The 25,122-nt window shown below is 38.1% G+C and overlaps 1 protein-coding gene across 1 annotated transcript in view; it reads right to left on the minus strand.

Annotated features, from left to right (window-relative positions):
- Window positions 1-6,449: 6,449 nt before the first annotated feature.
- The window catches only part of SLC41A2 (solute carrier family 41 member 2), a 113,347-nt gene continuing 94,674 nt past the window's right edge, over window positions 6,450-25,122 (minus strand). The window contains exon 10 of the mRNA XM_052640776.1: window positions 6,450-6,635. Coding sequence (XP_052496736.1) covers window positions 6,450-6,635 — 186 coding nt within the window. The remainder of the gene's footprint in view (window positions 6,636-25,122) is intronic.

Genomic DNA, 25,122 nt, shown 5'->3' on the forward strand with positions numbered 1-25,122 from the left:
TCTATGCGGTCGCAAAGAGTTGGACACGACTGAGCGACTTCACTTTCACTTTCCTGACTTTATTGGCCTCGGCTGACTGGATGCCCCCAGATCCAAGATGAGTCAGTTAGGTCTTCTGCCCTATTCTGCTGTGCTGAGTCACTCAGTTGAGTCCAACTCTTTGCGACTCCAGGGAATGCAGCCCTCCAGGTTCCTCTGTCCATGGGGATTCTCCAGGCAAGAACACTGGTGTGTGTTAACAATTCTGATACCCCAACACATGTGTATTGGAACTGAACAATTAAGTAAATACATAGCAGATGGTGAGCCAGGCTTCTCATTGTTGGAATTTATGGATAAGCAAGAGGAAGAGGCTAGAATAACCCTCACAGTAACAGAGTTGGAGACATCAGTATGAGCTCATGTTTATCTTAATATATAGATGGCTACATATAGAAATATTTGCATGTATATGTAGATGCATAGGTTAGCATACACACATATGTTTCCCTGCTCTCTTAGCTGAGAGGGCCTGGAAGCAACCACTTCCCAGTAGCAATTAATACACCTAGTGCCTAGAGAGTGGTTTCTAATACTCTTTTCCAATAAAAGGAACAAGGGCTCCTTGGAGAAATTGCTAATTCTAAGACTGGGCAGGAAATGAACAAGATGAGCCTTAAAAGTTCTAGTCATCAGGAGAAAAAATTGTAACTAAGTGTGGGTACAGATAGTAACTAGACTTATTGGGGTGATCATTTTTATAATATATACATATATGGAATTATTGTGCTACGTAACAACCAGAAACTAATAGAATGTCATGTCAAATATATCTCAATAAAATTTTTTAAATTTAGATTAAAAAACAAAATTGGCAATTTCTTCAATATTTGCTAAGCTCATATCTCATAGAAAATTTATATATGAAGAACTCCTACTACTCAAAAGACAGCCCAATGAGTTGAAGATGTTTGTTCTATAGTACTCCTAGGAAACATGATGTAGCCTTGGGACTAGGAAGACATTCTAACATCTCTTATGACACACAAAATCAATGTGTTTATTCCATCACAGCAAAATGCTTCTTTGCTAAGACCAAGATGAAATAATATGAGGTTTCTCCTATGCCTGCCTTCTAACAAGTCTTTATCATACATGGATGTTGAATTTTGCCAAAAGCTTTTCCTCTACCTATTGAGATGGTATGATTTCTATTCTTCAATTTGTTAATGTGGCATATCACATCGGTCTGCATGTAGTGAAGCATCCTTTCATCCCTGGGATGAGTCCCACTTGCCCATTGTGTGTGATCATTTTAATGTATTGTTAGATTCAGTTTGCTCTATTTTATTGAAGATTTTTTGCCTCTATGTTCATCAGTGATACTGGCCTTTTTTTTTTTTTTTTTTTGGTGGTATCTTTGTCTGATTTTGGTATCAGGGTGATGGTGGCCTCATTGATTGAGTTTGGGAGTGTTCCTTCCTCTGTAATTTTTTGGAGAGGATAGGTATTTCAGAAGTTTCAGAAGGACAGGTGTTAACTTTTCTCCAAATGTTTGATTTAGAGAAGCCGTCAAGTCCTAGATTTTGTTTGTTGGTAGTTTTCAATTTCAGTTCTTCCGATTGATCTGTTCATATTTTCTATTTCTTCCTGGTTCAGTCTTGAGAGATTGTATCTTTCTAAGTAAGTATTTGTCTATTTCTTCCAGGTTGTCCATTTTATTGGCATATAGTTGCTTGTAATATTCTCTCAGGAGCCTTTGTATTTCTGTGGTCTCCATGGTAACTTCTCCTTATTCATTTTTATTGAGTCCTTTCCTTTTTTTCCTTGACGAGTCTCTGCCTGAGGGTTTATCAGTCTTGTTTATCTTTTCAAAGAACCAGCTTTTAGTTTCATTGATCATTTTCATTATTTTTCTTCATCTCTGTTTATTCTGCTCTGATCTTTATGATTTCCTTCCTTCTACAAACTTCTGATTTTGTTTGTTCTTTTTTCTCTACTTTGCTTTGTGTTTGGTGAGGTGGTTTACTTGAGATTTTTCTTGTATCCTGAGGTAAGACTGTATTGCTATAAACTTTCCTCTTAGAGCTGCTTTTGCTACATCAATAGGTTTTGGATTGTGGTGTTTTAATTTTCATTTGTCTGTAGGCATTTAAAAAATTTCTTTAGGAATAATAGGTACAGATGTCATTTGAAACAATCAGGCAAGGTCACCTAGGGATAAAAAATAAGAGAAATGGTAATAAAAACCGAGCTGCAGGGCATTCCAACCCTTAGAGGTTAAGAGGGGGAGGAACCACCAGCAAGATGAAGATAAGGCTTCCAGCAATGCAGAAAGGAAAGCAAAAGCAGATTTTTTTAAAAAAATAAGTCAAGTAAAGAAAGTATTTCAAGAAAGGAGGAGACTCTGTCAAATACCTTTAGAAACTAAGATGAAGATAAGGAAATCAACTCTGAATATTCACTGGAAGGACTGATGGTGAAGCTGAAGCTCCAATAATTTGGCCACCTGATATGAGGAACCAACTCGTTGGAAAAGACCCTGATGATGGGAATACCTATCTGACCTATTTCACATGTACTGTTGTGAGAACTAAATAACGTTATTTAGGAGAAGGGGGTGGCAGAGGATAAGATGGTTAGATAGCATCACCAACTCAATGGACATGAGTTTCAGCAAGCTCTGGGAGATAGTGAAGGACAGGGGAGCCTGATTGGGGTCAGTCCATGGGGTCACAAAGAGTCAGACACGACTTAATGACTGAACCACAACAAGATGAGGATTCTTACTGAGAATTAAGCACTAGATTTGCAACATGGAGATCTTTGGTGACCTCAACAGGTATACTTTCAGTACAGTGGTAGGGACAAAAGCCTGATCTCTCAAAGAGCGGAGTGATTAGAGAAATACAGGAGGCTTCTGGGCCGCTGAGGGTTAGCTTGACGTCTGAGGTTATGAATTTATAGATTTGTCGTGTGTTCTTCATGAACCATGCTCAGCTGTTCAAGTGCAGGGAAAGCATCGGCAGAGAGCTGTATTTAACCAGAGCTGTCCAACAGGAATGAAGGAGAGAGTTGAGGATGTACAAATTGATGGGCCAAGAAATGTAAACTGAATAGTGAAAACAGTACTTAAGAGTGAAAAGTGGTAAAACAGTAAAGTAGAGGTCTATGTATGGTCAGAGGCCAATTTATTATGCTCATAAACAACATATATACATTCTCTTCTGGGTGAGTTCTACAAGGCTCAATGTTCATCTAGTTTATCAAGAAGTAAGTACAACAAGGCTGGGTAAATATGTCTTAAATTTTATTATTTGAGTTTACAACAATTCAGAGATGGCAGATGCCAATTATAAATGGGTATGCTATACAAGAGCTGTACTAAAAGGCAAGGAAACCCAATTACTGAAAGAACCCTAAAAACGTACTTCATTTGGCTACATCATTGATAGTCTGTGCCATAGAATTTTCAGTGTCTCCCAGAAGACACATTACTAACAGTTTCTATTTTATTAGGTTCTAAGAAACTTTATTTCTTAAAGAATAAAAAGCAATTGGTGGGCAAAAATAAAGTCTTTGAAAAGATTATCCGTGTTTAAATAAAGTGCCTGATAAATTAGTGAGAGGAGGAAGTTCAGAAAGCAAACTTACGTGGTGTAAAAATAAACTTTGTTAATTTGCTTTACATACAACTATAATAAATGCATTTTGTGGGTAGGCAAAGTTATCTTATTCATTCTATACTTATGTAAAGGCTTTCAAAAAACAGTAAAAAAAATTTAAAAGAATTTAAGTCTGTTTTATAAATTAATTCAGCTGACTGTATTTAACCAGAGCTGTCCAACAGGAATGAAGGAGATAGTTGAGGATGTACAAATTGATGGGCCAAGAAATGTAAACTGAATAGTGAAAACAGTACTTAAAAGTGAAAAAGTGGTAAAGCAGTTAAGTGGAGGTCTATGTATGGTCAGAGCCCAATTTATTATACTCATAAACAACATATATACATTCTCTTCTGATTTTTCCAAGTCTTTATTTTTCTTCCCCATTTCATGTCTTTTAAACATTTTTGTTGCTGTAACAAAGATTGGGTAGCAAAAAAGAAAGAGGACAGAACTCAAATCAGTCATTCTAGTTATTTATTAGCATCTATGGAAAACGGCTAGATTTGGGAAGGCAATTAAATATTCTATGAAATAAGGCATTGTTCTTTCTTCTAACATTTTCGTTTATCTTTGATTTCCTTGGTCTTAGGAACATGAATAATTTTAGAATTAGGTATATTTACCAGTAAGATATATTAAATGAAGATTTCCCTGTCTGAAGTTGGAAAGATGTAGCAATACTCTATTCTACTTTAGAAGATCTTGTTTCTGTGGTTGATTTCCTCATAGTTGACAAGTTGTATACACTTGGTACATTTGGAGGGTCACAGAAAAAGAACTGGCTTAGGAGATTGACGATCTAGACTAAATCACAATTTGGGGCCCTTTGTAGCTGTGCAACATTAAAAAGGTAACTTGGCTGATTTTTGTTTCCTTCTGCTGTAAAATAGAGATAGGAATACCTATCTGACCTATTTCACATGTACTGTTGTGAGAACTAAATAACATGATGTATTTGAATGTGCTTTGGAATATGTAATGAACTAAAGCTGTTGGTAAATACTTAAAAAATGTGATTTGCTGTGTATTTTTTAGGTAAAAAAATGAAAACAGAAATCATTGGGAAGTATAAATGCTTATGAATTATATAGCCCAAATACAAATAATTTACAAGTGCTTTATAACAAAATCAAAGAAATTACTTACGAATTTTTTTAAATAAAAAATTTTGCAGAATGTTCACTACATGATATTATAAATCTCCAAAGGAGAAATCCTATACTTAGTTCAGTTCTCTGCCTTACAACTTCATTATAAGGCAGAAGAATGGAATAATTAAAAGTTTTAAAATAAGCAAAATATATACCTCTAAACCACAGTCCCTTTATTTTAAAGAGCTTGATAACACTTCCCTCAATATATATACAAACAACCTACTATTTATATAATGTTAACACGAACTCACAATTTAAACCATGATGATCAAAGTCAATGTGCATTTCTTCTTCCCTTTATCACTCAGATTATTAAATATCTGACGATCTTGAGAGATTCCACTGTATTCTTCAAAATATATGTAACATAAAAAATGCTTACCTACTGAATAACTAAGATGTTGGTCAAGTGTTTGGAATACAGATCAGAGTTTTAGGAAAATATTTGAGAAACACAGCAGTGTACCTGATAGTGTCCCATGCAGACATGAGCCTGTGCAGACAGGCAGGAACAGTAACTGAAGTAAACCACCAGCTCCTCCTTTAAAATGGTAAGTCTGCAAGTTTCAACAGACCTCTTAAGAAGAACAAATGAACCATTTGTTCATTCTAAATCTGATGATATCTTGATTATATTAAATGGTACCTTTTAAAAAAATTATGAGGGAAGTATTAATTATAATGAAGCTAACAAATACTATATTCTGGGCAAGAGCAAAATTTTTACACCACATGACAAAAGCATGTCAGTAAAATGTGCTAAAAGAATAACTACAGAATGCTAATATCCCGCTGTGGTCTTTGCCATCAGCAAGCCAAGAGTCAGCACTCCATCAACAGCTTCTGTCTCTCTTTCGCACGCCGCACATACACACACACAATTTCTCACACCATCTTGATCTACAAATGTAGTGCAGCATTTTGGACTAGTAAGTCTTCTGAAAAAGATCAACCTTCTTTCAATAAATCAATCATCAAAAATGACCCATTGCTTTCACTAAAGGCAATTCTGTGTTTAAAGGGTAGCCTGCAGAGAACTTTCAAGGTTGAAATAAAATTAGCATTGGCACAGAGAAATTCATACAAGCAGATAAAAGTGAGTTTATCTCATACTCAGTAGAACATATTGAGGTCAGGTTAGGAGCAAACAAATTGGTAAATGGGTCCTCAGCTGGCAGAGAGGTGGGCATAGTTAAAACAAGGTTGCTTGGGCCCCTTTCATTTTAAAGTCTGCTTTGCAGAACAAATACATCTGTGAGACAAGAAAGATGAAACCAGAACTCTTGGCATTATAAGTTAAACAGTAAGACAGTACATTTCGGCTACGTCTGTGGTTCTAAAATTATTCATTGTAAACATCCTATAGTCCTTTCTAGTTAATCAATTTCAGAGCTTGAGCTTGTGTCTATGTCTATGTCAAATTATCATTTATTCTATGAAAAGCAGCACAAATACTGTTCATTCTCATTTCAACACAAATTCCTTAAAAAAAAAAAAAAAAGTGTTAAGGCCATTTAATGGAATCAGGGCCAACTGAAGATTACCCTGGCAGAAGTCAAACTATCGAATTAAAAATTGTGAAAAAGAGTCATAAGTGGTTGTCTTGTGTTTTCCTTCTTGGTTACTTCAGAGTAGCTTGTAGGATTTATTAGTCCCCAACATCTCCATCTCGATCTCCAATAAGCCAGAGAAAATGAAAACTTAAGGCCAACAAGGCTGTCCCGAGCAGATCACCCAGTGCCGTCAGATAGGGGATGGAGAAGCTATCCGGGTCCTTTCCTTTCCTCCAGAAATGATGCACCATCCAGTCAGCGATCCATAGCAAGGTAAACACCTAAAAAGAACATCAAAGGTTATTCCTGTCACCTGGACAGTCCCAGCCCAGTAAATACGGCCATTAGCCTAGGCCACGGCTCTCTGAAAGGAACAACATGTGTCTAGGAGAAAGAGTTAATTGACAAGAAGGTTTTCTTTTCACCAGAAAGAAATACTATATTAATGAAGTTTTTCGGGCTTCCCTGGTGGTTCAGTGGTAAAGAATCTGCCTACCAATGCAAGAGACATGGGTTCGATCCCTGGTCCAGGAAGATTCCACAAGCTGCAGAGCAGATAAGCCTGTGCGCCACCACTACTGAGCCTGCGTTCTAGAGCCCAGGGGCCACAACTACTGAGCCCAGAAGCTGCAGCTACCAAAGCCCACACACCTAGAGCCTGTGCTCTGCAACAAGAAAAGCCATTAATATGAAAAGCCCGTGCACTGCGACTAGAGAAAAGCCCAGGCAGCAAGGAGACCCAGAACAGCCAAAAAAACCAAATAAATAAATCTGAGCTTTTCTTCAACTTGTCACATGTATCTTTGCCTTTTCTTCTGGCCTCCCTGAAACTACCGTGAGCCTTAACTTTAGTAGGACTGCACATTTTGCCAAACCACTATCGTTTCAACTCACTGCATCACTGCTGTAAAGGTCAAAAATTGGAAATAACCTAAAATGTTTACTGCCTCAAGAATGGCTAAATTAACACTTAGGTCATACAACCGAAGGGCTCCCCAGCTGGCACTAGTGATAAAGAACCTGCCTGCCAATGCAGGAGACTTAAGAAAGTGGGTTTGATCCCTGGGTCAGGAAGATCCCCCAGAGGAGGGCATGGCAACCCACTCTAGTATTCTTATTTATCATAAGACATGGCGGTACTCAGGAAAATTCTCCCCTTTGTTCCCTTTGGAATTTTCTTGAAAATGTGTTGATGCAAAATGAAGGAGAGAACCAAGAAAGAGAAAGACCTGAGGAGCTTCCTTGGAGGTCCACAGGCTGAGACTCCATGATCTCAGGGCAGGGGGCCTGGGCTTGATACCTGGTCAGGGAACCAGATCTCACATGCCACAACTAAAGATCCTATATGCTGCAAATAAGACCTGGAGCAGCCAAATAAATAAATATATATTTTTTTAATAGAGAGAAAAACCTGAGAGCCAAATAATAGAAGTGCCAACCAAAGAGAGAGTGAGCGAAAGCTCCAGAGAGAGACAGACACAGTAGGCTGGGAAGAGAATCCAGACAGAGCTGGAGGTTGGAGGCCTCTGGAAGTGGAGTCTCCAGGAAAAAGGCAAGCTGGTAAATTACCTGATATAACAGAGTTTGGGGGAAGGGACTAATTATAGGTGGATGATAGATATGATGGAACATTTGGGAAAAAATTAAAGATAGGTATACAGAAAGCTGAGGAGGGCATGGCAACCCACTCTAGTATTCTTGCCTGGAGAATCCCTTGGACAGAGGAGCCTGGTGGGCTATGGTCCACAGGGTTGCACAGAGTTGTACATGACTGAAGCAACTGAGCAAACATGCACACAGAAAGCTATGAAAGTGAAAAAACAGGGCAATTATCTCCAGAAAAAATTAAAGAGAGATAAAAAGAAAGGAAATGTATTGTAATACACAGTGTGGCTTTGTGATCAACAATATTTACAGCCATAGAATATAAACAATATTTATTATATAAAAATAAAAATTGGGCATTACTGCATTAGGAGGTTCAAAGTTGGGGAAATAAAGCATGGAGTTAGATAGCTAAATCCTCACTACCATAAGTGTGGGTCCATAAATATTTGTTTAAATTGATAGAGCAAAATTAGCAGTGCAAGTACAATACAGAGATAAATAACAGAAGAAACAGTTACATGAGCTCTGGAGGACTATCAGTAGTGAGCACTTTATCCCCCGTAACACATAAAATCTCTTTTGTTAACATACATAAAATATCCTGTTTCAATAGGTGATGGGCTATGAAGCAAATTTAATGTAACTGGTCTTAAAACAGTGAATAGAATAAAATGAATATAATGAAATAGCATAGAAAGTATCAGCATGTAAGAAAAAAGTCCTAGCATGTACAGCACACAGTAAGGATATTTCATAAAACTTTAATCTCAGTTATGAAATTATATGTTTTAAAACCATATAAATGTGTGTGTGTGTGTGTGTGTGCATGCTTGCTCAGTCGCTTCAGTCATGTCCTACTCATTGTGACACCATGGACCATAGCCCTTCAGGCTCCTCTGCCCACAGGATTCTCCAGGTAAGAATACTGGAGTGGGTTGCCATGCCCTCCTCCAGGATAAATGTGAGTGTACTTATTGAAATACAAACATATTTCTTACTGAGGTCAAAAACATTTGAAAGCTACTGATCTAATATGTACATCTTGCTGTTACATTCCAGGGGTCTAATATGTAACTCCCCAGAAGGGGAAAACCACGTCTTCTTTCTATTTGATCTCTTGGTTTCCAGCAAAACACTTGTACATGATAAGCCTGAAACCAATGGCTGGTATTGAAGAGGTTCTGCTGCTGCTGCTGCTAAGTCACTTCAGTCATATCCGACTCTGTGTGACCCCAGAGACGACAGCCCACCAGGCTCCCCTGTCCCTGGGATTCTCCAGGCAAGAACACTGGAGTGGGTTGCCATTTCCTTCTCCAATGCATAAAAGTAAAAAGTGAAAGTGAAGTCGCTCAGTCGTGTCCAACTCTTAGCGACCCATGGACTGCAGCCTACCAGGCTCCTCCGTCCATGGGATTTTCCAGGCAAGAGTACTGGAGTGGGGTGCCACACTGAGTAACTGTGTTGTTATCAACAAGTGAAAAAGCCTCTAAGTATTAGTTCTCCTCATCTCTAAAAGGAGACTCACAGGCTAGTTGCAGAAATTAAGTGAGCTATAAAGGGTTAAGCAAATGTTTGGAACATAATAAGCACTCAATAAATATTAACACCATCATCACTGATCACTAATTGTTACATTGTCTCAGAATTTACCACCTTTATTTAAAAGGTAATTTGGAATAGAAGCATGACTTCTCACCTTTCTAAGCCTTAGTTTGGACTTCTTTAAAATGAGTGAATTGATGTCTCCATGGTCTGTTCTAAAGTACAAAGGTAAGAAATCTGTGGTCATAAACCACGTAGGGATCGCTCTCCTTACCTTAGCATTTCTTCCTCCGCCTCTCCCACATTCTTAAGTCTCATAATTGAATTTAAGTTCTCTTCCCATGCAATTTCTTTTTTTTTTCAATGCATAAGTTGTTTGATATTTGTTTATTGGTTTGTTTGTTCAACAAATATTTATTGAGCATCTACTATGGGTCAGGTACCACATACAAATAAACAAATATTCTTGCCCTTTCACAGCTAACTTTCCAGAGGGAAGAAACAAATAAAAAATTTAAAAGCACAAATAAATAACACAGTATATTAAAAGATGATAGATACCATGAGAAAAATAGAGCACAGTAACAGAAGGTGGCAATGCAGAGAAGGAATGAAATTGAAAATTTTCTGTGTTTTAACTAAAAGTTATTACAAATGAAGCTAAAGTCTCTGTTTAAAATAGAAAAAAAAAGTATTGTTTCACATTAAGTTCCTTTCTCTTGGAATGTACTCTCTACCATGCCTAATTTTATTAATGCTCTGCTGAAGCTGGAGACAAATTTCCTTCTAAAGCAAATAAATAATTAATAATTAAGGTAAATAAAAATCAATACCACATAATTGAATACCTAAAGAAACTATTATTAAATAGTGGTAACAGTGCTCCATAAAGTTTCTTTTAAAAGGTATTGTGATGACTTAAAGTTCAAGCAGGTTTAAACTTACTGTTTTTGGCAAGTTAACAAAGGATATCAGTGTTTCTTCGAACACTGTGTATAAATGAATCATTAAAATCACAGTAAGTATCAGATACTTCTTAATGCAACATGTTTTATTTTCAAACTAAATGATAAGGAATGTATGCTCTTTTACTGGGAAAACACATCAAAAACATAACCAAGCGTTGACTGTATTTTTACATGGTCTGTTTGTTTTTATGAAATATGCATAACTTCCTTGGGTAAATATACCTCCTGAAAAGGCAAATCTGTAGCCCCAGCTAGTTATGCATGTTCTAGGTGTATTATTTGGAATCTAAATAAATATATAAAACACAAGAATATATATTTGCTTTGGACAATTGATTTCCTTGGCCAGTTCCTTTTCTGAGCTAGAATCAACATTCTCATCCATGAGCATCCCCTCAATGCCCCATTGCCAGGAACAGCCTTGTGTATCATGTGAAGAAAGATGATTTCTTTGGGAGAGGAATGCTTAGAAATATGATACAAATAAACACGAGGAATAGCAAATTAGTACATTTCTTCCTAAGCCGTAACTTACAAAAGCAGAATTCATTTTCCCTATAAAAATGTGCTTCCTTAATCCAGTTTTCAGACTGGAAATGCTACTCATTAAAATATAATATTTAAATGTCTGCTAAGAATAATTTAGGATTATTAGTCAACAGGAATTCAATCTACTCCTGACAGACAGATAAAAGCATTTTTTCTTTGGCCTAAATTATTTTTGTGAGGTGAGAGGTAAGGGAAGGCAGGAAATGAAGGAAACTTATTTTAAGAAGGAGGCCATAATAGTCACCAAAACTTTTCAAGAAGTCCATGGCACAAAAATGGTTAAGACCTTCTTAGAATGGAAGGACCTTTCTTCTATCCAAAAGAAACCCTTAGAATGTGTTCAGGAGACAAGATAACAATACTCACAGCCTTGGTTTCTAATAGCAAAAAATTACGATGTAAGGCTTCCCAGGTGGCTCAGTGGTAAAGAATCTGCTTGCTAATGCAAGAGGCGCAAGAGATGTGGGTTTGATCCAACTAAAATAGGTGAATCATAGGTACACATATGAATGAATCTCAAACACAATGCTGAGCAAAAGAAGAAAATCACTTAGCACAAATTCACTATGATTCTATTTTTTACAAGTCTCAAAACCATGTAAAACTAAAAACATATTTTTAGGCATTCAAATAAATGCATTAAATCATAGGGAAGAGCAAACACTCATTAGCTATACAATTCTGAATGAATAGTTTGCTTTGAGGAGGAGGAAGGAACACGGAGGTAGCTTTAAAAGGTGTAGGTACTAGGTTACTGGTAGTTCCTGATTCTCAAGTTGACTAGTGAGTGTCCTGGTGGTCACTGTATTATTATTTTTTATATCATGTACATGTCATTGTTGTTTATCTATTCAATAATTAATATACAGTTGAACTTTTTTTTTAATACGTAATTTTTGCCAAAGCATCAGGCCTCCCTGGTGGCTCAGATGGTAAAGAATCCGCCTGCAATGCAGAGACCTGGGCTTGATCCCTGGGTTGGGAAGATCCCCTGGAGGAGGGCATGGCAACCCACTCCAGTATTCTTGCCTGGAGAATCCCCATGGACAGAGGAGCCTGGTGGGCGACAGTCCATGGGGTTGCAAGGAGTCGGACACGACTGAGAGACTAAGCACAGCACACAGCACATTAACCCTAGCCCAGTGAGTCTTGCCACTGGTCATGTGACCATGTTATTCCGTTCCAATCATGCAAAGACCAGTGATAGCTAAGGTCACTTAATATTATGAAATGATAACCTGAAAATACAGCAGAAATTCCAACTAAATAAGATGTTTCTTAGTTTAATAATAATAATAATAAAAGACAGAAATAAAACATACAAACTGCTATAGGAAATTAACAGTTATTGACTGCTTACTACATGCTTCCTCCTGAGAAACCTGTATGCAGGTCAAGAAGCAACAGTTAGAACTGCATATGGAACAATGGACGGGTTCCAAATTGGGAAAAGACTACATCAAGGCTGTATATTGTCACCCTGCTTATTTAACTTTTTTTTTTTTTTTTTACTTTACAATATTGTATTGGTTTTGCCATACATCAACATGAATCCACCATGGGTGTACACGTGTTCCCAATCATGTGAAATGCCGGGGTGGATAAATTGCAAGCTAGAATCTCAAGATTGCCAGGAAAAATATCAACAACCTCAGATATGCAAATGATACCACTTTTCTAATGGCAGAAAGCAAAGAGACACTAAAGAGCCTCTTGATGAGGGTAAGAGAGGAGAGTAAAAAAGTTGGCTTAAAACTCAACATTCAAAAATCTAAGATCATGGCATCCAGGCCCATCACTTCATGGCAAATAGATGGGGAAACAATGGAAACTGACAGAATTTATTTTCTTGGGCTCCAAAATCACTGTAGATGGTGACTACAGCCACAAAATTAAGATGCTTGCTCCCTGGAAGAAACGCAATAACAAACCTAGAAAGCATATTAAAAAGCAGAGACATCACTTTGCCAACAAAGGTCTGTATAGCCAAAGCTATGGTTTTTCTAGTAGTCATGTACGGATGTAACAGTTGAACCATAAAGAAGTCTAAGTGCTGAAAAATTGATACTTTTGAACTGTGGTGCTAGAGAAGATTCTTTGAGAGTCCAGTTGGATAGCAAGGAGATCAAACCAGTCAATCCTAAAGGAAATCAATCTAGAATATTCATTGGAAGGATTGACACTGAAGCTCCAATACTTTGGCCACCTGATGCAAAGAGCTGACTCATTGGAAAAGATGCTGATGCCAGGGAAAATTAAAGGCAGGAAGAGAAGGGGACGACAGGATGAGATGGTTGGATGGCATCACCGACTCAATGGACATGAACTTGAGCAAACTCCAGGAGATAGTGAGGGAGAGGGAAGCCTGATGTGCTGCAGTCCATGGGGTCACAGACTCAGACACAACTCAGTGACTAAACTGAACTGAACTACATGCTAAATAAAATTATTTTCAAGATGCTAATATCCATAGAATATTAGGAAAATGTGCAATCAGCAGAGATTAAGTCTTGAACACCTCAAGTGTTCCTTCCTCACCCTCTGCCTGTAGCCTGAAGATGGCTTTGCTTCTATACCTTCCCTTTTCAAATAGGAAGACTTTGTTGCCCATAGAAACATTTCAGTGGAAAAAGGAATGTTCAATCACTTAAAACTATTAATATTTATTGAATGCCTTTCTAATACATTACTCAAGTCTGGGAAATAATTTTTTAAAATAGCACACCAAAATATTTACGGTGGTGATCTAAGAGTATGTGGATTTTGGACTGTCAGACTCCCTGACTCCAACCTATAAGACAAAGACACAGTAATCAAAACATTATGGTACTGGCACAAAAACAGACATACAGATCAATGAAATAGGACAGAGAGCCCAGAAACAAACCTATGTACCTATGCTCACTTAATCTACTACACAGAAGGCAAGAATATACAAGGGAGACAAGACAGTCTCTCCAATAAAGTGGCGCTGTGAAAAGTGGACAGCTACATGTAAAAGAATGAACAGTCTGCAACACCATACACAAAGATAAACTGAATATGGATTAAAGACCTAAATGTAAGACCAAATACCATAAATCTCCTAGAGGAAAACATAGGCAGAACACTCTTTGATATTAATTGAAGCAATATTTTTTGTATCTGTTTCCTACAGTAATGGAAATACAAACAAAAATAAACAAATGGGACCTAATTAAATGTTTTTGCACAGCAAAGGAAACCATAAACAAAATGAAAAGACAACTCATGGAATGGAAGAAAATACTTGCAAATGATGCAACTGACAAGGGGTTAATCTCCAAAATATACAAACAGCTTATACACCTCAAAAAAAAAAAAAAAAGGACAGAAGAGCTAAATAGACATTTCTCCAAAGAAGACATACAGATGACCAAGAAGCACCTGAATGAGGCTCAACACTGTTAATTATTAGAGAAATGCAAATCAAAACTACAATGAGGTTTCACCTTACACCAGTCAGAATGGTCATCATCAAAAAATATAGAGAGGATCTGTGAAAAGGAAACCCTCCACACTGTTGGTGGGAATGTAAACTGGTACAACCACTATGGAGAACAGTATGGAGATTCCTTAAAAACAGCAAAATAGAGCTACTATATGACCTTGCAACCCCATTCCTGGACATGTATCTGTAGAAAAGCATAACTGAATGGATTACATGCACCCCAATATTCACACAAGCACTACTTACAATAGCCAAGACATGAAAGCAACCTAAATGTCCACTGACAGATGAACAGATTAAGAGGACGTAGTACCTATAAACAATGGAAGACTACTCAGCCATACGAATAATGAACTAACGCCATTTGCAGCAACACGGATGCAACTAGAGATTATCATACTAAGGGAAATAAGTCAGAGAAAGACAAATATATCACTTATGTGTGGAATCAAAAAGATGATACAAATGAACTTATTTACAAAACAGAAACAGACTCACAGAATTAGAAAACAAACATCATATCAAAGGGGAAGGGGGGGAAGGGGATAAATTAGGAGGTTGGGATTAACATATACACACTACTATATATAAAAAAGACTACCAACAAGGACCTGCTGCATAGCACAGCAAACTCAGCTCAATACTCAATAACCTATATGAGAAAAGAATCTGAAAAAGAATAGATATATATGTATGACTGAATCACTCTGCTGTACACCAGAAACTAACATAATATTGTAAACCAACTATACTCCAATATAGAATAAAGTTTAAAAATCCATTAAAAGCAATAAAGTTTAACACTCTAATTAAGTGGTTAAGCTGTTTCCAAAAAACCTAGTTATAACATTTAAGTAGTCAATTACAGAATATTTTATTTGTATTTGCTAAACATTTAATACTTCTTTAAACATAGCATCATCTTCAAGTAATTTTATGTACATATTTCACCACTCCAACGGATTTATTCTCTCTTTTAGATGAGGAATCTTGTCAAGTATTTGCCTTATTACCCAAACAAAGTACACTCAATATATCCCGAATCCAATTTAACAAATATTTATCTATATCTAACACAGAAAACACTGTGATGAGCTTTCTGGAGCAGCAAGAGAAGAATAAGACATGGTTATTGCTTTCAGTGAGATCAGACTCTAAATGAAGAAACATAACTGAAATGCCAAAAATAATCCAAGAATAATATAAAGCTGAATATTCATTTTATAAATATTTACTGTACCAGGCAGGGACTGGATGCTGAGTCTATGATGATGAATAATACATAATCTCTGAATGAGCCTGAACTAGCAACATATTCTTCTGTTCTCTGGGGGGAAAAATGGAATAGACCTTTACACAGGGCTGGAAAGTAACACCATAGGGAACCTCAATTGAAGTTCTCCAGAGCACTTCCCAAAGCAGATGACTCACAGAGGCTGATTATTAACTAAAGATTCTCAGAGCAAAGAGATGAGCACACAGAGTAAACAGCTGCCAACCAAGTCCTTCAAAGTAACAGCTATTGTTACAGATAAAACAACGGTGTTGGACTTTCCTTTGACCAAGCAGAATGATGGCTGACACTTCATATTATACCCAAATTAATGTTACAAGTGAAATCAAACAATCTGTATCTAAGCTAAAAGAAAAGGCAGTCTGGAGACCAAGGAAATCATTGGGATGTGTTTTCTTGGTCAGGTCTGAAAAATCTCAGGTTATGGTAGTGAAATACATTCTAGTTCCTTCTTGTTGTGTAGTTGCTAACTCAAGTCTGACTCTTTTGTGACCCCATAGATCATAACCCGCCAGGCTCTTCTGTCCACAAAATTTTCCAGGCAAGAATACTGGAGCAGCTTGCCATTTCCTTCTTCAGGGGATCTTTCCAACTCAGGGACCGAACCCATATCTCCCGAGTCTCTGCACTGGTAAGTGGATTCTTTACCACTGATTCACCAGGGAAGTTCCTTTTTACAATTAGAAGTTCCTTCGAATTAGTCTTGTTTATCTCATATTTAATGTTTATTATCCAATGTCTGAAATGTTTCAACCCAGGCACTGTCCCATCAGATGTTTCAATAAATAATTCAAAGACCCTTCCTCTGATTCCGAGGGACTCAAATTGAAAATCAGATACACTACTTTGAGGAAGAATTGACAACAAAAGTGAAGTTCTGGATTATCCTTAATGATACCATGCAGCCTTGACTGAGTGAGGAACAAAGTGGAGATTGAGAAAGTAAAAGTTCCCACACTTCCAGGAAAAGACTGTTCTTTGGCTATGGTAACAAGAAGGCACCAGAACTGGTTTTATGTTCATTCAATCAATAAACAACTTGCCTTATTGAAAGCATTTAGAAGGAAGTCAATCAATGATAGTCCTTGCTCCTGAAGTAGGTAATTAGGAATACATTGGGTTCAATAAATAAATCTTTGAGGACCAACTAACAATAGTGTTCACACCCAAGTATCCAGACCTCAATAGAGGAGGTCCGTCTACTCAAGCTTCTGGACATCTGCCCATCCCTGAACTCCATGCATCCCTGAAACCCTATAAAAGACCAATAGTTGCTCTGCTTACAGAGGTTTTGCCTGCTCCCAGCTTAGTTTCTTTACAATGATGAGCAATAATATCAATTTTGTCTTTTTACTTCAAATACTGAATGATAGTCTCATCATTTTTTGACTTCCTTTAAACACCCCTTCTAAAAAATGCAACAATCTTTACTTTCTGCTTTTACATATTTCCCTATATGGTACAAAAATCACAAGTTTGATTAGCTTTGTTATGCAGAACTAACACAGACACTTATTTTTAAGATAAAAAAGAAGAATGGTGCTAAACATCTATTTTTTTAAATAGGAAAAAAATTTTAATTATTGAATCACTCAGGTCAATATTGTCTGGCTGAATATCCCAGGGTCATGGCCAACCAAGATTTCATTCTCACAAACTTCTTTAAAGATAGTTTTTATGCTTTTCAAGTCAGTGCTTTTACATAGCTGTGTTATAAGATTTTTTTTTAAAGCAGACGTTGTGAAAATTCCTCTGCACAGGAGTAATATCCCTAACCAGAACACTAGAAAAAGAAGGCTCAGCTTCTCTGGTCCTAACAGCATCAGGCTTGACAGGATGGAAAAGAGCTCTCTTTCTGAATGTCTTGCTCCACGGGGCTCTGGCACGTCACGCCTCTAATGAGGCAGGCAGTTGTTTCACCTTCTTTGTTTACTGGCCTGGAGCCCAATTATACCTCTCCAGAGAATGAATCATAAATATGGATTTGGGAAAGTGTCTCAATTTTAAGATCCTATAATCTAAGCTATAATACCATAATACAGTACTGTATCACAAAAAAGGTAATCCCAGGACTAAAGTCCCAGATTTGATCCCTGGGTCAGGAGGATCCCCTGGAGTAAGCAATGGCAACCCACTCCAATATTCTTGCCTGGGAAATTCCACAGAGAGAGGAGCCTGGAGGGATACAGTTCATGGGGTCGCAGAGAGTCAGACACTACTGAGTGACTGAGCATACGGGGCTAAAAAGGAATCTCAAAAAATCACCTGTTTCACCTTCCCTCTTTCACTATATTAATCAACTCCTAAAGGTAAACTAGATATTTTTACAACTAGAAAGAATAGCTCCGTGAACTACAGGTCTTCCTTTACATTTCCTTTATCATTCTCTCCACAGTTTCCACTCAACCCAAGCTGACAGACAGGAGCCCACGAACAGACAGGGGCAGGAGAGGCACACAGAAAGAATTCAGGGATCCTTACTTGCCCATTGGAACCTGGTGGATTTAAATCCTGATGAAGGAGGGAAAATGTGCGTGAAATCAGACAACCTGTTAAAACCTCTTCATTGCTTAGCTCTTTCCTTTGAGATGACATCTGGGAATAGGATTTGACTTAATGTCATAATTAAAGGCTTCCCTGATAGCTCAGTTGGTAAAGAATCCACCTGCAATGCAGGAGACCCTGGTATGATTCCTGGGTCAGGAAGATCCCCTGGAGAAGGGATAGGCTAGTCACTCCAGTGTTCTTGGGCTTCCCTGTGGCTCAGCCGATAAAGAATCCGCCTGCAATGCAGATCTGGGTTCAGTCCTGGGGTTGAATATCTCCTGGAAAAGGGAAAGGCTTCCCATCCCAGTATTCTGGCCTAGAGAATTCCAAGGACTATACACTACATGGGGTCGCAGAGAGTCGGACACGACTGAGCAACTTTCACTTTCATAATTAAAAAAAGACATAACTGCACCATACAATAGGGGCCTACTATGTGCCAGGTATTTAAACATTATAACTACTGTGAAAAGAAGAAACATTATCCTCATTTTATAGGCAAGAACAATAAGACTCCCCCAAGGAATTAAGTAACTTGCTCAAGGCTAAGTCAATTAACTTGCTCAGCTATTGAGAGTCCCTTGACTGCAAGGAGATCCAACCAGTCCATCCTAAAGGAGATAAGTCCTGGGTGTTCATTGGAAGGCCTGATGTTGAAGCTGAAACTCCAAAACTTTGGCCACCTGATCTGAAGAGCTGACTCATTTGAAAAGACCCTGATGCTGGGAAAGATTGAGGGTAGGAAAAGGGGCAACAGAGGATGAGATGGTTGGATGGCATCACTGACTCAATGGACGTGAGTTTGGGTAAACTCTGGGAGATGGTGATAGACAGGGAGGCCTGGCATGCTGCGGTTCATGGGGTTGCAAAGAGTTGGACACGACTGAGCCACTGAACGGAACTGATTGGGTGGTTATCCTGGGATTTCAATTATGGCCACATTGCCACCATATGGCTACATTGTCCTTACTTAGAAGAATGAGTTGGTATTAGAATCATGAAAGAGATTCAGCACTAGATTCCACCAGGTTCTGATTCTCTCATGGATAACCTGATACTTCCTGCCCCAATAGTCCACAGCCACAAGAGATGATGATACTATAATAATAAGACACTACTGGGGACAGGGAAGGGTAGAGGTCTATCCTTGGCCTCTTTTTACAGATGCGAAAACAGATGAGAAATTACTTTTAATCAACCTGATACAGGCAATGAGTGGGGAAATCAAAGCTCAAGCCCTTCCATGTTACATGATGCTGCATCTGAGCAATATATCACACCTCTGGAGTTTGTTGGGAATGGGAAAACTGTTGAAAATCTTCATTCTGTAGAATAAACTGCACTCTTTAGTCTGGACTTCAATACCTTTTATGATCTTATCATAATCTGAAATTTTCAACCTTATTTTCCATTATTGCCATCCATAAACTCTTTGCTCCAGAAACACTTACTTTTTCTGTAAATTTTCTTACTATTTCTGACAACTATTACTATCGCCTAATCCTGAGTTTTCTCATTTATTCAGTGAAGGACAGGGAAGTCTAGCAAACTGCAGTCCATGCAGTTGCAAAGAGTTGGATACAATTTAGCGACTGAACAATAACAACTCCCTTTTGCTGAAATGGCATTTTCTGTGGATTGCAAGAAACAAAATTTTATCCATTATAAAACTTCCCTGGAACTTCCATAGCAGTCCAGCCATTAACACTGGGAGTTTCCAACACAGCGGGCATGGGTTCAATCTCTGGTTGGGGAACTAAGACCACATATGCTTCATGGCGTGGCAAAAAAATAAAAATAAAAAATAAAGCTTCCCTCCCCAACTAGAAAAATAACCTCCCACTGCTGAAATTCCATAGCACTGAGTCCTTCTCTCGGGATATATTTATGTCCTTGCCTGGATTCCTACTTAACTTCAGTAGGCACAGATCCTAAGTAAACTCTGTGGAATGAATGACCTTTAGAGGCAGAACACCAGACTGGAAGAAGTATGAAGAGCTAACGAAACCAGAGAGAAGAGGCGGCTATAAATCTTCAAAAAACTACATCCTAAATATTATGGCGCTCACTAAGAGCAAAACAGTGTCAAATGTATTCTTGTAAAATACAGTGGTTAGCAGTGTTCACGGAGAAGGCAACGGCAACCCACTCCAGTACTCTTGCCTGGAGAATCCCATGGATGGAGGAGCGTGGTAGGCTGCAGTTCATGGGGTCACTAAGAGTCGGACATGACCGAGCAACTTCACTTTCACTTTTCACTTTCATGCATTGGAGAAGGAAATGGCAACCCACTCCAGTGTTCTTGCCTGGAGAATCCCAGGGACAGAGGAGCCTGTTGGGTGCCGTCTATGGGGTCACACAGAGTCGGACACGACTGACGTGACTTAGCAGCAGCAGCAGCACTGGATCCAGAATCCATCCTGCCGTGTGGACTTGGACCAGTCAGTCAAATTCTCCACATCAACTGCCTCATCTGTAAGTGGAAACTAGTTATAACTTACCTCACTGGGTTGTGGTGAGTATTCAGTGAGCTCATGTACCTGAAGTGCCTAGTAGAGTGCATGGCTCAGAATATATGTTATATAAGTATTTGCTATTACCATTTTGTAAACTCATATATATATATATGCTTCTCTCTCCCTCTCTCTCTATATATATATTGAAAAAGTAGCTAGAGCACCAAACCTCATGAAGGGAATTGTCAAGAGAAGGAAAATTTTCAGAATGAACAACTTAGGTGATAAAGAGATACGCTGGCTTATATACAAGAGAATCGGTACTCTTTTCCTCTCAAAAGTCATAGATCAGGAGGAGATAAAGCTGAACAGTGTGAAATAACAAGTCACACTGTGGCAGAAATAGGTAAATACAGACTTTTAGGTAAAATACAGAGATATTAGAATACAGAATGCACCTGGGAACCTGAAGGAGATTGTTTTAGGCTGAACAAATGCAAAAACAGATACTTTCTAACATAAAAACAGACTAATTCAAAATTAGCTATTTGGACTTAGAACACAATTTTTTAGGAAAAAACACTTTATGTGTTGCCTGGGTTCTCTGGCTAACCCATAAAAGCCAACTGAACTTAATATTACCTTAGTAGCAATTATGGACGTTAATATCAAATACTGTCTTAGTTGCCAGATAATTTTAATATTAGCATATACATTACTAACTATGTACAACAATGCTTTGTAACAAATCATCTTTATCAGAGGAGTGGGAATTCCCAAAACCAACTATTGGAAATGCAAGAAGGAATCTGAGTGATCACTGCAGTCACTCTACTCCTGCTTTGCCCAGGACAGTCAGGGTTTATGCTTGTCTCTCTAATCATAATTTGGAGTAGGAAATGGCAACCTGCTCCAGTATTCTTGCCTGGAAAATTCTATGGACAGAGGAGCCTGGTGGGCTACAATTCACAGGGCTGCAAAGAGTTGGACACGACTGAACGCGTGCTAATTCTACCTAGCTCTGTATACTGTTAGCTTAGTCCTCCTCACTATCCTCTGAGGGAGGGAAAAAAATAAAGCCAGAGATGTTACGGAACTCGACTAAAGTCACAAAATAAGCAGCAGAGGAGAAATCCAGACTCTGCTCTAACGATGAAGAGCTCTGTGACGTTTCTACAATGTTCTGCACATTGATCTCATCTTCCCTTTTCTTCCTTTTCCCTTTGTATGTGACATATGTGGTGATTTAAAAGGTTTATAAATACTTTCCTTCTGTGAAAACATTTATTCATTTATCTTTGTAGTTAAAATAATGACAATGAATCATGTGAATGTGACTTCACAACTAAGACATTGCCAATTAAGATGTTGTTTCTGTTAGGACGTCCATGGACCATATTTCTGCCCCGAGCATGTTCTACTAGATGAAAAATGGAAGATGTTTACTCTTAATCTCCATTTGTGCTGTGACCATGTTCATGTACCAACACAGATCTCAAAACAAATGAACTATTATTTATGAAACAGAAACACTTCTTAGGAAATTCATTATTCAATATTCAGATTATTAATTTTATTATGAGAGTCATTCATTTGCTCATTTAAGTTGGGCTTGGGCTTTGCTGAGAATATTTTTTCTTGACAAAACATGAACATCCTTGGAAATGTAAGATGGTGCAATTGGCATGTGAGTATAAAATGGCTTCCCTGGTGGAACCTGCCTTCAATGTGGGAGACCCAGGTTTGATCCCTGGGTTGGGAAGACTCCCTGGAGAAGGGAATGGCTACCCAATCCAGTATTCTTGCCTGGAGAATTCCATTCACAAAGGAGCCTGGCAGACCAACGATCCATGGGGTCACCAAGAGTTGGACACTACTGAGTGGCTTTCAATTTTACTTTCCACTTTCATAAAATGAAAAAACAAAACAAAACACTGCCTACTGAAAAGGCAGCAATAAAAACTAGAGACTTCTGCTTTCAAAATTATATTAATAAGACGTATGTGGGACTTCCCTGGTGGTCCAGTGGCTAACACTCTGTGCTCCCAATGCAGGGGGGAACCTGGGTTTGATCCCTGGTCAGGGAACTAGATCTCAAATGCCACAACTAAGACCTGGTGCAGCCAAATAAATAAATATTTTTAAAGAAACAAGTGTAAGTATTACTATTTTGCTAAGGGAAGTTTCATATTTACTAATATTAATTCAAGCTTCTCATTAGATACAGTGTATACTCTGATCTTCCCTTTTAAACCACCCCCACCCCAAACCTACTAAAGTACTTTTAAAGAATGGAATCATGCCTAAGTGTAAAGTTTGATTCTGAAGGTACATGGGAAGATGCTTATAACTTACTGTTATAAGGAGGTTAAGTCTTCAGCTCCTCCCTAATTATTTCATGCATTTAAATCTCATTTCCCACAGCTAAGAGAAGCCTGTGCAGGGCAGGGACAATATCTTCTATTTCTTTTGTACAGTGACTAGCACCGTGCTTGGAAGATTATGAGCATTATACAGTGGGTAAAATCCTGATATTTATATTTTCACCTTTACGAGTTGAGAATTCATCATTCTACCACTGAAGGGAAACATTTTGCCTCTTCCACGTTAAAGAACAGACACAGTCAGGTTTTCCACAAATGTTCACAAGAATTTCCCATGGTATTTAGTACTGCTAGGAGTTTAGAAACATTCTTAGCAAACTAATTCTGAATATGAAACAATCGGTGCCTAAAAGAGGGAATTAAAATTTTCATTTAGAAATGGTTTTGCTTTATTCTTTCTGAATTATATTAACAAACACTTTGTTGGAATTTAATAGGCCTCTCGGGCTAGAAAAGTCTCATTTTTCTTTCCCACTGAACTATTTTATAGTAGAACAAATATTAATATACTCCATATGGGCCTATCTTTTTGCCTTTTGTAGGTTCTGTCATCCAAAGTTTAAGCTTTTATCTCTTCACAGACAAAGGAAGCATATTTAGGATTTCAAACACTAAAGTGAACTAGTAGAGGTTTTAAATTAAATAGGGAAATGAGCTGCAATGAATGCTGTTCTTTCTTTGAAGAGATCATCAGTCTGCTTATTTGATTGACAGTTATCTTTGCACCTTCTCAGGTGTATTATGCTGTCCAGGTACTATATCCTTGAAAAAGACTGCAGGGAATGAGGCAAATAAGTGAATTAGAAAACCCTGAGGAGTTATCAAAATTCCCTTTTGCACATCTTAGAAGGAAGGCCATCAAGGTCCGTCATAGCCTGGAATACTGTATTATGCCTTTGATTTAACAAATTAACAGGTTCCAAGCAGTCAAGGAGGCATTTGAATAAATAAGATGTGAAGGCAGAGGAAATGACTGCTTGGCGAGGAAGAATTCAATCATCTCTAAGTCTGCAGAAGAAAGTATACACTCTGGTTCTACGAAATCAAAGCTGTGTGTTCCATGAGCTAATTTGATGCAGATGAAAAGTTCTCGTTTAAAGCCAGCAACTGTACCCTTAGCCATAGCCAGCAGTCTCATAAATGCTGACTGATGGCATAAAAGGTAGAATGGGTGATCAGCATGGTCAGCTTGGTGCCAACCCATTCTTAATGTTGAGAAAACAAAAAAAAACACCTCAAAATGCAGTGTTGCTGGTGGTGAACTAAACTGAATGCCTTCGGCACATTACTCCAGCCTTGACATATTCCAATTACTCTGGCTGCTCCTGGGCTCCGGGCAGGAACAAGAGTAAGAGCACAATCCATCACACCTACTGACTCTCTGTGGACTTAACGTCACATCACAAAAGCACATTCATTAGGGTCCTTCTAATTTCAAGACACAGGATAAATACCTAAACAAGGAAATTTGTGACAAGTATGTAGATTTTTAAATTTAAAAAACAGTTTCAGAAAATGGAGTCAATGTGCACCTGGGACAAAAAAAGACAGGAACTCAACCATTCTAAGTCCCAAACAATTTCAATTTCAAGTTTACATTTTACTTTAAGAAATAATCAAAAAAAAAAAAAAAAGAAATAATCAGCTACAGGACCAAAATTACTAAGTCAATATGCTCTGAAAAACCTTAACTTTAAAAACTTCTTACTGGACTTCCTGGTGATCCAGTGGCTAAGAATCCACCAGGAGACACAGGTTCGATCCCTAGTCTGGGAAGATCCCACATGCTGAGTGGCAACTAAGTACTAAAGCCTCAGCGCCCTAGAGCTTGTGCTCTGCAACAAGAGAAGCCACCACGAGGAGAAGTCCACACATCACAACTAGGGAAAGACTGCATGCAGTAACGAAGACCCCGCAAGGCCAAAAACAAGTAAATAAATAACATTTTAAA

This window comes from Budorcas taxicolor, chromosome 5 (genome assembly GCF_023091745.1).
Source record: "Budorcas taxicolor isolate Tak-1 chromosome 5, Takin1.1, whole genome shotgun sequence".
In the NCBI taxonomy this organism is placed as follows: domain Eukaryota; kingdom Metazoa; phylum Chordata; class Mammalia; order Artiodactyla; family Bovidae; genus Budorcas; species Budorcas taxicolor.